Source organism: Oncorhynchus masou, chromosome 13, assembly GCF_036934945.1.
Source record: "Oncorhynchus masou masou isolate Uvic2021 chromosome 13, UVic_Omas_1.1, whole genome shotgun sequence".
In the NCBI taxonomy this organism is placed as follows: Eukaryota; Metazoa; Chordata; class Actinopteri; order Salmoniformes; family Salmonidae; genus Oncorhynchus; species Oncorhynchus masou.
In genome coordinates this window covers 35,252,660-35,268,390 of record NC_088224.1, presented here as the reverse complement: position 1 = coordinate 35,268,390, position 15,731 = coordinate 35,252,660, and the positions used below count along the sequence as shown (strand labels likewise).

Sequence of the window (15,731 nt, the reverse complement as noted above, 5' to 3'; positions counted from 1 at the left end):
GTCTGTCTAGCATCCACTATGGCTGGACCCATAATAGGTAGTAAGTGTCAGAGTTCATCGTTCCTACCCAAGGCCTGAAACTCATGAGGAACCCCCACTGGCACCCCCAACAGGTTAGTGTGTATGTCAACTACATCCTCTGTCCATGGAGCACTACATCTATGTCTCCCATGGGATGGAATGTTTTCAGGTCCCCTGGATACAGAACCCAACAGCTGTTCAGGAGTAACATCAACAATGGTCAGTGGAATTATCAAACTGGTTAGAGCACACGTACCTTGCCAGTCTCCTCTAAGAATGGGTCTCAGCACTCTTTTGGGTCCACAGATCCACCACACATCAGCCAGACCACTAGTTTGGTTTAGGCCTGCAACTGGCCAAGTGGCATTAATGGTTATGTTACTACTGCAATCAGCTTCAGGCAATCTCCCATAATAAATGCCATTACCTGTACCCGTGATGCAACTGTAATTGCCCCCATATGCCTTAACACCCCAAGGGGCCCGATGAGGAGGTACTGTAGGAAACACAAGACTCAAAGAGGAACAGAGACTTGAATTGGGCTGAACCTGGTAAAAACCTCTCAGAATACACAACCATCCCTCTCCTTCTCCTATAGCAAATGGGTGTGTAGCCAGAACAGGTCTAGCATGACCAATGTTTCATGTAACTCATGCAGTCCTTTCTTTTCAGGGTCTTAGCTGTATACCTCATATAAGACAGCCACAAATTGTCCCTACCATCAAAACCAGTCTCAGTGCCTAATTGATCAATAGCTGAATAGTCTCTAACATTAATTACCTGAAAGGGATTTTTAACACAGTGGTGGCAGGTTCAGTCCAGGGGTGGTAGAGGAGTGTGTCTGGCTCTGGTTCGTCTGGGACCTCTGGTTTTGGCAGCACCTTAATCGAAAACACACCCATCGTGTCTGTCCCGGTCCTTTGTAGTCCGAGGGTGTAAGTGCCTGCACCAGAGAGCTTAATAGATTTGATGGTTAGTAGGATTTCATCACCCTAACAACGTTCAACAGTGCTCCCAGGTTTCCCCCATATCATGGAAAACCTATCCACCTTTGTGGGATCCCCTATGCTATAAGTTGCTCCCAAAGGATTCCTTTCAAGACTCTTCTGTTCAACTGATAAATGTGTTCAACTTAATATGTTCAACAATATCGCTTAACTATAGAAGATAACAGACAGATATTTTAAGAGGCCATTTTAAACAACTGTTACACCATGCTGCTGGGGAAACTAATATTATTGGAGAATGGAAACAAATTAACATAGCTATCCAAAGTGGGTATACATATTTTCCTAGTTAAGGCAGAATATTTCCTGAACAAAGAAAGACGTGGTGTAACAGAGAAAACACATTTGCAATCTCCACCCTTTACCCGGTTTCATTGTAAACCAAATAATTGGTTTAACACAATCCATTTAACAGATTATTTGGGAATGAAAAATAATAACACAGGAGACATGAAAAGTCAATAAAAAAAGTAGCATTTATTTTTAACGAATTCTCCCAAAAAATGTAGTAACGAAATGTACTTTTTGTCCTGAATAAAAAAGCGTAATGTTTGGAGCAAATCCAACACAACACATCACTGAGTACCACTCTTCATATTTTCAAGCATGGTGGTGGCTGCATCATGTTATGTGTATGCTTGTCATCAGCAAGGACTAGGGAGTTTTTTAAGGATAAAAATAAATGGAATGGAGCTAAGCATGGGCAAAATCTTGAAGGGAAAGTTGGTTCAGTCTGCATTACACCAGACACTGGGAGACAAATTCACCTTTCAGCAGGACAATTACCTAAAACACAAGCCAAATATACACTGGAGTTGCTTACCAAGACGACATTGAATGTTCATGATTGGCTTAGTTACAGTTTTGATTTGGCATGACTTGAAAATGGCTGTCTTGCAATGATCAACAACCAACTCCACAGAGCTGGAAGAATTTTGAAAAGAATAATGGGCAACTATTGTACAATCCAGGTGTGCAAAGCTCTTAGAGACGTACCCATAAAGACTCACAGCTCTAATCACTGCCAGAGGTGATTCTAACATGCAATGATTCAGGAGGTTTAATACTGATTTCTTGACATTAACAAATTACTAACCTTCGGGATCATATAAAATCTGAACCTTCAGCTGACTTGCCAGAGAAAGATAGACCCCTCCTTTGGTTCCTCTTCCTTTCCAGTGGTGTAAAGTACTATAGTAAAAATACTTTAAAGTACTACTTAAGTCGTTTTTTGGGGTATCTGTGCTTTACTATTTATATTTTTGACAACTTTTACTTTTTCCTAAAGAAAATAATTCACTTTTTACTCCATCCGTTTTCGTAGACACCCAAAAGTACTTGTTACATTTTGAATGCTAAGCAGCACAGGAAAATGGTCCAATTCACGCACTTATCAAGAGAACCTCCCTACTGCCTCTGATCTGACAGACTTACGAAACACAAATACTTTCTTTGTAAATTATGTCTGAGTGCTGGCTCTCCGTAAAAAATTAAATAGTGTCGTCAAGTTTGCTTAACACAAGCAATTTTAAATTATGTATACTTTTACTTTAATACTTAAGTATATTTAAAACCAAATACATCTACTCAAGTAGTATTTTAGTGGGTGACTCACTTTTACTTGAGTCCTTTTCTATTAAGGTATCTTTACTTTTACTCCAGTATGACAATTGGGTACTTTTTCCACCACTGCAGATTTCTTCCTTAACGCTGTGTGAAGAATCTGCCTCTTCAGCATCTTCTTTAAGCACTCTGTGACAAATAACTTTTTTCAAAGTGCTACACAGTACAAATAAAAGTAGTCAAAGTGTTAAGTCTTTGAAGCTGTTTTTTTTTACTGTGTTGTTTGTACTTACTGTTTGACCTTGTACTTATATCCCTATTATTTCAAGTTTATATATAGTTAGAAATATGTAACCTGTAGATTAGACTACGAATATGTGGGTTGTTGTGCCATACTGTGATACAAAATGCAATTGTATGCATGGACAGTCCCACTTAGATTGTAAGGTCTAATAAATAACTAAACATGGAAAGTATATCACGTTTCAGCCAAAATGACATCAAGCACAATAACACATTGCTATTGACTCAGAAGAAAATGTGGGTTATCAACTGATTTTATAAAGACATTCAACTGACCCGAAACAAGACAGGCAATGTAACTGAACATTTCTTTCTCCCCCCAAAACAACGCCAATGTCATATTTTAAAACACAACAGTACATTGTAACATACAGTAATTCAAAGACCAACCCACTCTTCGAAAATACAGACAAAGCAACCAAAACAACACAATACAATACATTTTACTGCATCAGAAACGCATTTAAAGAAGCCATGTGACCACATTCATAGTGGACACATACCGTATGCAGATGGACCTGCCTTGGAATCATCTTAATGATTTCATTTTCTGGTTGTAAACTGGTTTTCTGGTTGACAAGAAATCATACAACCACATTACAAGCAACTGGTCTCAACCAATTGCTTGTTACAACCAGGTAAAGACATATTTTTCACAACAAGAAGACATAATGGGAAAGACGTCATATTTTGGTTGTTATCTGGTCAGATTACAACCAGACAAAGACTTGATTTTCTGTTTGCTAAAAATAATTAACTTCTGCATAAACTTTCACACCACCAGTATACAACCTGACTACGACGCCATAAAATAGATTATACTGAAACCAGTTTTGCCCGCTGGGTTACCTGTCAGATCAAGCCTGACATTGGGTGAGTTACTACTGATCAATGACGTGTCTCCCTGACATCGCACAGAGCTGTTATCATTTACAAATCCACATTACCAATCCTGATTATTTCACGAGTATTGGCTTTGACTTAGGTGATACATTCACTCATGGAAAATGAAATGATCAAATCATTTAGACTTAAATTGGAAAGGGGATATTCTCACTGATGATAAGTTTAAGGTTTAGGGCCATTCAAGTGAGAGCACATTCACATGGTCCATAGCGCTGGTTGGTATATGAGTGCCTGCTGCCTATCAGTGATGCTCCACTTCTGAGCCAAGTAGCGCGGTGGTGCAGCTGTTCCTTTCAGATAGACAACGAGCAGAGCCACCCAAAAACACCAACGAACAAAAGGCAAAAGAGTCGTTTGTTGTAACATGTTTGCAAATCACAAGCCAAACCAGTATCCTCAGAGAGTCAACTTTGAGAGTTTATGGGCATATATCCAATATATCATTTTTCACTATGCTATGTATGCCATTTAGAAGGACTCTCAATCTGAAATAAATCTGACCTTTCTTATCAGTAACAGAAGTGAAGAGCTAGACTCACTCATTCTTTTGTACCCTAGAGTATAACATAATCTTGTAAGAAAAAAGAAGGAAAAAGGACAATTAGAAAATCTGAACTTCAAAATGAGTCTGTAATATAAGAACTTCGTGTGAGAGGACTAGCTGGTTATAACCATGCAGACAGCATTACCTGTGACTAGATAATAATACGTAATTTACCCAAAAGTTGACATTCGTGGCCAACTCTAATTCTCAATTCTTCATTGTCATCGCAGTGTATCTTGAGAAGATTAAAGCTAATTGTTTTTTTTTAATGACCAAAAAGATTCGTTTTAGCTGTAAATCCTCTTTTTGAACAGCCCAGTTGAATGCACACGGATTTATTTACAATCCTAATGTCCTTAACAGCCATAAGTGTCAATTTGAGACATTTCACCAATGTCAATTAGATCGCCTATACTTGCATGGTGGTGATTACCTCCACGACTTCCCCCTAAAGCACATAGCCTAATAGGTTGTGGGACACACTTTGTTGTCTCGTATTATTATGGATTACTGAGCCCTATTCTACGAATCTGGTTTGAGGAGTTAGCGAGGAAACTTTGGTCAACTCTGAGTTCAAACGGTGACACAAATGTGGCTCACCTTTTAGCCAGGTACATTTCTGTGGCAACGAATCCTTCAGAACTAATCTGCTCCCGGGATGGCTAACTCAGTGTTTACTCAATTTATCCCGAATGAAGTGGTTGAGTCAATCCTGTGTGTTATAAATAGTAACATTCAAATACATTACACACAACACATTTTGTAACAACGGGATGCATTTGAAACTTCACGGGCAGTAAAACTGTCGTAGGAATTCATACAATGATTTTACCGATATGAGTGGGGAGTCATCGTGCATTGCTAAGCACACCAAATAAACGATATGCGCAAGACAGACGGCACTTGTAATAGCCCATTTCACACCATAAGCCTGCTGAATTTGCAGGTTAGTTTTTCCTTTCATTTAGATTTTGGCAAAAATGAAAATGTGTCACTGACACGCCCATGGACTAATGTTTCAGTATCGTCTCAGTTTGGCTTTCGACTAGCAATGTGTGACATGTACGTGCAGTTACAAGCCCGGCTCGAGCAGGCTCAAGTAAGCGGCGGGTGAACGATCAACATCTGCCTGATCTGCCTTCATAACATGCGTGACGCCTGAGCTGGAACGTGAAGCTGACTGACGTCTCAGTTTGGCTTTCGACTAGCAATGTGTGACATGTACGTGCAGTTACAAGCCCGGATCGAGCAGGCTCAAGTAAGCGGCGGGTGAACGATCAACATCTGCCTGATCTGCCTTCATAACATGCGTGACGCCTGAGCTGGAACGTGAAGCTGACTGAAGCTAGCTAATATCAGAAGACTGAATACATCTAGCTACATTCGTAGTGTACCCCTCTGGACTTCAGTTGATTCATGTTTGACTGATATAGAACAAACTGATATAGTAATATAGAACACAAACCACTTGTGAAATAAATAGAAAAACACCAGGGAATGCTTCATATAACACTAAGGCCTCTACACAAATGTTAGAAAGTCAGTCACAAAGTCAAATAACCACAAAATAACACATTGGACAACTCTCGTCACCACAAACAACAGGTCCAAACAAGAATGTCCAAAATGTTTGTTCACAAATATTGACAGTTACAACTCTGGAACACAGGGTGGAGTCGTTCGCAAATGCCCATCGTCTGTGTCAATCAGAGGTGGTGCCTCGCCAATCGGCACATGGCGGTGTAGCAGTGATATCGTTCCTTTGGTTGGAAAGTCTACAAGTCTACAGCTGTCCATGGATGATCCACCATGGTAAGTCAATCTAGACAGGGCTTGTCCACCTATAGGAACCAAAGTATCCTCATGAAGAGCAGTGAGACTCTGTAGATGAGACTATCATTAAGGAGGAAGTTGTCAGTGGTACAGTTTTTTGTTGTTGCTTATTTCCATTTCACTCCATTCCCATGTGCATCTGTATGCATGTCTGTTCCTTTTACCTCAGCCCTCCCTTCCCTTACATCTCTTTTCTACCACGTCTCTCTAATACGGTCTAAACAGTATGCATCTCTCTCTCTCCTGTGTGTGTCTCTCTCTCTTTCTCTCGCTCTCCCTGTCTCTCTCTTTCTCCCGCTCTCCCCATCTCTCTCTCTCTCTCTCTCTCTCTCTCTCTCCCTCTCTCTCTCTCTCTAGTAAGCCATGTTGCTGGTGCTCTCCCCCAGTAGCCAGTAGGTCTTCATCCTCCCTTTGCCCTTCATCTCCACGTCTCCTCTCAGCTCCAGCTGGAAACAGTTGAAGTCGTCCAGCACCGTGCGCGTGGCCTCCGACACGTGGATCTTCAGGGCTGAGGGATGAGAACATGACAGAAATGTGGTCATTGAAGCCAGAGAAGGACTAGTGTATGTGTACCCTGATAGGTCATGAGAATGTAGATAAAAGAGATGGGTCACTCTCACCCTCCCCATTGGACTCCATGCGAGAGGCTGTGTTGACTGTGTCTCCAAACAGACAGAACCGAGGCATCTTCAGTCCTACAACACCAGCACACACTGGGCCTGGAGAGAACACACACACACACACACAACCTATTCCAATATTCCACAGACCCTAATGATTCCACAGTGTCAGACAAGCTCAAGGAAGTGCATTTGTCAGAAAACAAATACAATCTGAACCATACAACCCCCCCCCCTTCCCGCCGCTCACCACTGTGGATGCCACTGCGCAGAAAGAGCTGCTGGGCAGGTCGGTGGCGGATCCTGAAGGAGTGTACGGCCTCCAGCAGGGCTAGCGACATGCGGGCGATCTCTCGGCCGTGCAGATTGCCGTTCCTCACGGGCAGCCCAGACACCACCATGTATGCATCGCCTATCGTCTCCACCTGAGGGCGCCACAGAGTGAGAGACGGTCACACTGTCACCAGGCTTCTTAATAAATATGTCCTTGACTCAGTGGCGAGTAACCGTAGTACAGGAGGCTCACAGCATGTCCAGGTCTTTGTGTCCTTCTAGCTCCAACACACCTGATTCAACTAGTCTTCAAGCACTTGAGTAGCTGGATCAGTTGCATTAAATGTGTGCACACCCTGTGTGAATAACAAGGTTCAGACTCTGACTTCACCTTATAAACATCGAAGTTGTCGATGATGGCATCGAAACACGTGTAGAGGTCATTCAATAGGGTCACCACCTACAGGGAAACGTGAGGATTATCAGCCACTGCATAAAATATGTGTCCTTTAAGTAGAATAATCAGAATAACAGTCAATTCATTTGCCTTCAGATATGAGGCAATTGTAATACAGTTAATGTCTGAAAAGTACACATTGAACACAAGTATGCTTAAATTAAGTGCAGTTCATCGATCTCAACTCAAACGTATTATTTTAATTTGCTCAGAAAAACGGCATACTCCACTTCTCATTCATGGCAGCCTAAAGCCATTGCATATCAGCACTAGACTGTATTGTCAAGCGTCTGTTGACTACGTTCATTCTGGACTGACCTGCATGGGCGTGCTCTCTGCTGAGATGGCGGTGAAGCCCACGATGTCACTGAAGTAGATGGTGACCGAGTCAAAGGCCTCAGCCTGCACCGTCTCCCCTCTCTTCAGCTGCTCCGCTACAGAGCTACATCGCACAGACAGTGTTAACCAGAGTGAGTTGGGTGTGTGTGTGATTCAGTCAAATCACCAAATTATGTTTGTATGTACTAGTCCTCTGCAGAGTACAGCCTTTGATGAGCATTTCTGTGTGAGGGTGTGTTTGTGTGTGTCATTTTTGGACCTAATTATTCAAAAAATTACACAACCTAGTACACTGTCTTAAAAATCATTTAGGATAACAAAAAAGCGAAACAACTTATTTCCACTGTGGTCCTCTTAATACACTCACTGTGGAAGTATCTGGTAGAGCAGTGCCTCGGCCTTGCGTTTCTCTTCATGGTAAGCCTGTGTCCTTTCCTCCACCAGTTCTTCCAGGTTATTGGCGTACTGCTCCATCCGAGACAGCAGGTTGTCCAGGATATTAGACCCATAACCTCTGGGGAGGGAAGGATGGCGAGAGGGATGGAGGAGAGGAGAAATGAACGGGTAAAAGATGCTACGGGAGGTTTTTGAAGGTAGTTGTCAGAGCAGTGCAAACCTGTTGTGAGTACAACAAGTTGTTGGGTAAAATGAATCACACACATGTTTGCGCGTGGAGAGTTATTGTGAACGCATGCAGATCTCTAACTCGAGGGGATGGGTATCAGTGCATGTCTGTAGATCAGGCATCATATAACGTGCATGGTGTTGATGGAGGTTTTAACCTCTTGAAACTCTGGGGGCGCAATTTCATTTTTGGATGAAAAACGTTCCCGTTTTAAACAAGATATTTTGTCACAAAAATATGCTCGACTATGCATATAATTGATAGCTTTGGAAAGAAAACACTCTGAATTTTCCAGAACTGCAAAGATATTGTCTGTGGGTGCCCTAGAACGGGAGCTACAGGCAAAACCAAGATGAAACGGCAACCAGGAAATCAGCAGGATTTTTGAGGCTCCGTTTTCCATTGTCTCCTTATATGGCTGTGAATGCGAGAGGAATGAGCCTGCCCTTTCTGTCGTTTCCCCAAGGTGTCTGCAGCATTGTGACGTATTTGTAGGCATATCATTGGAAGATTGACCATAAGAGACTACATTTTCCAGGTGTCCGCCCGGTGTCCTCCGTCGAAATTGGTGCGTCATTTTCAGCTGCTGGTATTTTTCCATGCGATTCTGAGGGGAAAGCAGGCTTCCACGAACTGCATATCAATGAAGAGATATGTGAAAAAACACCTTGAGGATTGATTCTAAACAACGTTTGCCATGTTTCGGTCGATATTATGGAGTTAATTCGGAAAAAGTTTGACGTTTTGGTGACTGAATTTTCGGTTTGTTTCGGTAGCCAAATGTGATGTACAAAACGGAGCGATTTCTCCTACACAAAGATTCTTTCAGGAAAAACTGAACATTTGCTATGTAACTGAGAGTCTCCTCATTGAAAACATCCAAAGCTCTTCAAAGGTAAATGATTTTATTTATTTGGTTATCTGGTTTTTGTGAAAATGTTGCGTGCTAAATGCTACGCAAAATGCTAAGCTAGCTTGCAATACTCTTACACAAATGATTGATTTGCTATGGTTCAAAAGCATATTCTGAAAATCTGAGATGACAGTGTTGTTAAGAAAAGGCTAAGCTTGAGAGCAGGCGCATTATTTTCATTTTATTTGCGATTTTCAGAAATCGTTAACGTTGCGTTATGCTAATGAGCCTGAGGCTTTATTCACGATCCCGGATCCGGGATGGGGAGTATCAGCAGTGCGTACAGACATGGTGTACCTGTTGTGTTTGCGCAGCAGCAGCTTGATGTGGTGGAACTCGGGCCTCTCGTTCACGTCCTCGCTCCAGCAGCGCTGCATGAGCTTGCCCACCTCTTCACTGTGACTCTGGGGGCAGAGGGAGGGCCGCAGGTAGGGCCACTGGCCCAGCGCCACGCGCTCTACGATTTCTGGTGGAGAGAAAGAGGGTGGGAGGAAGAGACAGGGGTGAGAGAATATGTGAGAATCCATAAAACCATATTGTACTATTGTACAGTCGTGGCCAAAAGTTTTGAGAATGACACAAATATTAATTTCCACAAAGTTTGCTGCTTCAGTGTCTTTAGATGTTTTTGTCAGATGTTACTATGGAATACTGAAGTATAATTACAAGCATTTCATAAGTGTCAATAGCTTTTATTGACAATTACGTGATGTTAATGCAAAGAGTCAATATTTGCAGTGTTGACCCTTCTTTTTCAAGACCTCTGCAATCTGCCCTGGCATGCTGTCAGTTAACTTCTGGGCCACATCCTGACTGATGGCAGCCCATTCTTGCATAATCAATGCTTGGAGTTTGTCAGAATTTGTGGGTTTTTGTTTGTCCACCCGCCTCTTGAGGATTGACCATAAGCTCTCAATGGGATTACAGTCTGGGGAGTTTCCTGGCCATGGACCCAACATATCGATGTTTTGTTCCCCGAGCCACTTAGTTATCACTTTTGCCTTATGGCAAGGTGCTCCATCATGCTGGAAAAGGCATTGTTCATCACCAAACTGTTCCTGGATGGTTGGGAGAAGTTGCTCTCGGAGGATGTGTTTGTACCATTCTTTATTCATGGCTGTGTTCTTAGGCACAATTGTGAGTTTGCCCACTCCCTTGGCTGAGAAGCAACCCCACACATGAATGGTCTCAGGATGCTTTACTGTTGTCATGACACAGGATTGATGGTAGCGCTCACCTTGTCTTCTCCGGACAAGCTTTTTTCCGGATGCCCCAAACAATCGGAAAGGGGATTCATCAGAAGAAAATGACTTTACCCCCGTCCTTGGCAGTCCAATCCCTGTACCTTTTGCAGAATATCAGTCTGTCCCTGATGTTTTTCCTGGAGAGAAGTGGCTTCTTTGCTGCCCTTCTTGACACAAGGCCATCCTCCAAAAGTCTTCACCTTACTGTGCGTGCAGATGCACTCACACCTGCCTGCTTCCATTCCTGAGCAAGCTCTGTACTGGTGGTGCCCCGATCCCGCTGCTGAATCAATTTTAGGAGATGGTCCTGGCACTTGCTGGACTTCCTTGGGCGCCCTGAAGCCTTCTTCACAACAATTGAACCGCTCTCCTTGAAGTTCTTGATGATCCGATAAATGGTTGATTTAGGTGCAATCTTACTGGCAGCAATATCCTTGCCTGTGAAGCCCTTTTTTGTGCAAAGCAATGAAGACAGCACGTGTTTCCTTGCAGGTAACCATTGTTGACAGAGAAAGAACAATGATTCCAAGCACCACCCTCCTTTTGAAGCTTCCAGTCTGTTATTCGAACTCAATCAGCATGACAGAGTGATCGCCTGGTCCTCGTCAACACTCACACTTAACGAGAGACTCACTGACATGATGTCAGCTGGTCCTTTTGTGGCAAGGCTGAAATGCAGTGGAAATGTTTTTGGGGGATTCAGTTCATTTGCATGGCAAAGAGGGACTTTGCAAATAATTGCAATTCATCTGATCACTCTTCATAACATTCTGGAGTATATGCAAATATGCATACAAACCGAGGCAGCAGACTTTGTGAAAATTAATATTTGTGTCATTCTCAAAACTTTTGGCCACAACTGTACTAAGGGACATTTCAATTTCAGAGAGAGAGAGAGAGAGGTAGAGCTCAAGTGAACTTCATTTAGAAAAGCTACCTTGGACAGACAAGCCTCTTCTCCTTCCCAGTAACAAGAACGAGACACGTTAGAATAGTCCCAAGGCTGCAGTAAAACCAGCCTCTTTCTCAAGGTCAACAGTTTCAGAGACATAACTGTATCAACAACAAAAACACTCCTTTTAAGTCTCTTCTCTGTCGTCAAGTCTCCTGTCCGCCATTAACCTATTACAACTCTCAATCTCCTTCCCTCTCTCCTTCTTTTCTGTTCCGAACGAGGCGTCACTTCAAACGCAGAGGCATCCTAATTGACTTGAATATGAAAGGCCAAGGCAGAATGAGGTTGAAGGAAACAATGTTCTGTCAAATGCGTCAATACTTTAATGACTGTATCTGCGTCACCTCTCATGTTTGCTCTCCATATCAGCTCTTTTCCATTCAGTAAATAAACAATATTTCCATCCGGGGACCGACTCTTCCAGTGCCAATGTCCTGAACTCATTGTCCACCACCCCTCTCTCTCCTCATTTCATTGATTTTCCTCTTTTCTTATTTTTAGTTCCCAACCTCTGTCTCTTATCTCTCACACATAAATTATATGACCCCCCCCCCCATTCAATTCAATGTGTGTACTGTATAACCACAGTCAGTGAGCTAGCTTAGCATATAGCGCTGCCTCCCTGAACCAGGGTCCTCTACCTCAAGGGTTCCCAACCTAGGGGGCCCGCACACGCCATACAGAGAGGCAATGATTCATGGGGGGTGAGAGGGGGGAACCTTTATTTTTTTTAACCAAATTCTCGCATGTTTATACCGATCTAAATCTGCAAGGATAGAAACGAGTGGTAAAATGCCAGTGGAAGATGCGCCTGATGCACACGGGAATATCTTTGGTTTGTCTCTATGACATTCATATGAAGCTGAGCTACGACCCGCTAAAGTCGAGGAGTCACAGTAACTGGACTTTGCTTGGGAAGTAATCTTATACAATGTGTGATCAATTGATCTAATCACTTTCTGTAAAAGAGAATGTGTATTTAAATTGATTGTTCATATAAATTATCATTATAAAACATATTCAGTAGCAGAATAACATTTGGGGAAATCGGGTCAATACTTGATTTCCTTATCCATTTTTATTATTATCATTATTATTATGATCATTATTATCATTATTATTATCATCATCATTATTATCATTATTATTATCATTATTAACATCATTATTATTATCACCATTATGATTATAATTAATATAATCATTATTATAATAATATTATTAATAATAATAATCATTATTATTGTCATTATTATTATTATTATCATCATTAATATCATTATTATTATCATTATTATCATTAAATAGCCTCCCTAAAAGATGGGTCTTGTTAAACTATGTAGGAATTGCAAGAAAATAGCTTAAAAACACACATTTTCCTAGGTTCCTCAAATTAAACAAAATCAAACTGGTGGTGTATTTAATATAGGGAATCTCAATAAACAATGAAAATGAGAAAAAAGGAGGCCATGTGGAAAAAAGGCTGGGGACCACTGCTTTACCCCACCAACACACATGACCACCGATTGGCCACATTTCAAGCTAGCTGTGGCGTGAGCTTACAGCACATTCTTAACTCTGTGACATGTACAGAATTTCAATGTGCTTCCATAAGAGTCCGCCTAGGTATTTCTACTGACAGCAACTAGGGAGCTAGCTCTTTATGACCACTGGGATCTACTTTTGATCCTACATAATTAGGGGAATGTCAAAGAGTCCTGAGCAGATTTTCCTATGCAGGAGATGTATGTTTCCCTGGGGAATAAGGTGGATGGCAGCAATTTACAATGTGTAAGTATGTGTACTTATACATTGTGTCTGTGTCTGTGTGTGTGTGTCTGTGTCTGTGTGTGGTGAAAGATATATGGTGACAGAGAGTCGGCACCTTAGAGATATGACAGAACCAGGGCTGACAGGACTGGAATGTAAAAGGGAAGATGGAAGGTGAATATTGATTTTAAAAAAACACCTGAGGGAGAGAAAGAGAGAGAGAGAGAGAGAGAGAGAGAGAGAGAGAGAGAGAGAGAGAGAAGGAGGAAGGAGAGAGAGAGAGAGAGAAGGAGGAAGGAGAGAGAGAGAGAGAGAGAGGGGGAAGGAGAGAGAGAGTGAGGGGGAGGGATAGAGAGAGAGAGAGAGAGGGTGAGGGAGAGAGAGAGAGAAGGGGGAAGGAGAGAGAGAGAGAGAGAGAGAAGGGGGAAGGAGAGAGAGAGAGGGGGAGGGATAGAGAGAGGGTGAGGGAGAGGGGGAGAGAGAAAAAGAAAGAAAGATAGAAAAAAGAGAATGAAAGAGAGTACTACATGATTTACTACATTTAGCATTTTAAAGAGTAATGTATTACAACTATGGGTTATCACTGCTGGGGTGGGCACACTATTAGTATACGAGTAATTATAGGTATTACTAGACCTGCCTGAACAAACACATACACACATGTTCATAGTACTTTCCGAGAGAGAGAGATATAGAGAGAGCGACAGGAGGAAGGAGGGTTGAGAAACCCACACACTTCTCAGAATCTAATTGGATTCAGTGCCATGCTTCTTGGAGAACACAAATAACAAATGACAAATGTGTAAAAAAAAAAAAAAAAAGTGTTGTACATTTTCCCTCTCCAAGATGCCTTTCAAAATGATTTGTGTTCTACACAGAAGCTAATATAGTTCAGGTCTCTCTTGAATTATTATTATTTTGTAAATCTCAATGAGACTAACCTGGTTGAATGAAGTTAATAAAATCAATATATATGTTGTGCAATTAAATGCTTTGTCTTTCCCCAAAATAATCAAAATAAAAGATGCTAACCTCATCTGTTTTTCTCTCTTCATTGTTTCAAGTACCATTCCATATGTCTGTACTTCAATCTTTAAGTCTAACCCTATTTACCTTGATATGCATTCTATATATTTACAGTGCCTTAGAAAGTATTCATACCCCTTGACTTATTTCACATTTTGTTGTGTTACAGCTTGAATTCAAAATGGATTCAATCGAAAGACGTCTGTATCTTTGTAGTGACTGGGTGAATTGATACACCATTCAAAGTGTAATTAAACACTTCACCATATTCAATGTCTGCTTTTTAAAAAATGTACCCATCTACCAATAGGTGCCCTTCTTTTCGAGGCATTGGAAAAACCTCCTTGGTCTTTGTGGTTTAATCTGTGTTTCAGATTCACTGCTCGACTGAGGGACCTTAATTGTATGTGTAGGGTGCAGAGATGATTCAAAAATCATGTTAAATACTATTATTGCACACAGAGTGAGTCCATGCAACTTATTATGTGACTTGTTATGAAAATGTTTACTCCTGAATTTATTTAGGCTGCCCATAACAAATTGACTCAAGACATTTCAGGTTTTCATTTTGAATTAAATGGCAAACATTTCGAAAAACACAATTCCACTTTGACATCATGTGGTATTGTGTGTAGGCGAGTGACAAAATCTCAATCTCAATTGAATTCATTTTAAATGCAGGCTGTAACACAACAAAATGTGGAAAAAGTCAAGGGGTGTGAATACTTTCTGAATGCACTGTACTTGACTGAAGAACAGACACAGACGCAGGCACAGACGCAGACACAGGCACAGACACAGACGCAGACATAGACACAGACACACACCTTTGGGGCTGAGGGTGTCCCCCTCGACGTGGAAGACCCCTCGGAGCAGGGCCAGCTCTTGCAGAATGATGCCGAAGCTGTAGATGTCACCTTTCTGTGTGCCACATGGTGGGGGACTATCTGCCCTCAGCAGCTCTGGAGCTGCCCACAATTTCCCTATAGAGGGAGAGGGAGTGAAGGGGGGATGGGAGAGAAGGAAAGAGGGAGGTAAAACCTTTATTTTAACAGGGAAGACATTGTAATGGTAATTGTAATGTTTGTGCTTTTCTTATAACTCATTTCTGTCTTCTACTCATGTGCTGTTCTAATAACCAATTTCTGTGTTCATGCAAGTGGCTGACTGTACACATCCTCATTGTCAGTAGCTGCAATGTGGCAGTATGTCCAGACCGTGTTTTGAAAACAAATGACTGTGTTTTGAGAACAAACTAGATATCTCAGTTTCAAGGTCTCAGCTTAGAGAGAAGAAGCCTCGCGAGGTATTGGTCTGTCACGTGTTGTAAAC

General features: G+C 41.7%; 1 protein-coding gene across 1 annotated transcript in view; it reads right to left on the bottom strand.

The window, feature by feature from the left end:
* Nucleotides 1–3,130: 3,130 nt before the first annotated feature.
* The window catches only part of LOC135552152 (atrial natriuretic peptide receptor 1-like), a 115,828-nt gene continuing 103,227 nt past the window's right edge, over nt 3,131–15,731 (bottom strand). The window contains exons 15-22 of the mRNA XM_064983595.1: nt 15,227–15,382; nt 9,702–9,870; nt 8,234–8,380; nt 7,846–7,969; nt 7,462–7,530; nt 7,048–7,222; nt 6,798–6,896; nt 3,131–6,685 (exon numbers count right to left, since the gene is read on the bottom strand). Of these exons, the coding sequence (XP_064839667.1) occupies nt 6,531–6,685; nt 6,798–6,896; nt 7,048–7,222; nt 7,462–7,530; nt 7,846–7,969; nt 8,234–8,380; nt 9,702–9,870; nt 15,227–15,382 (1,094 nt within the window). The 3' untranslated portion in view covers nt 3,131–6,530. The remainder of the gene's footprint in view (nt 6,686–6,797; nt 6,897–7,047; nt 7,223–7,461; nt 7,531–7,845; nt 7,970–8,233; nt 8,381–9,701; nt 9,871–15,226; nt 15,383–15,731) is intronic.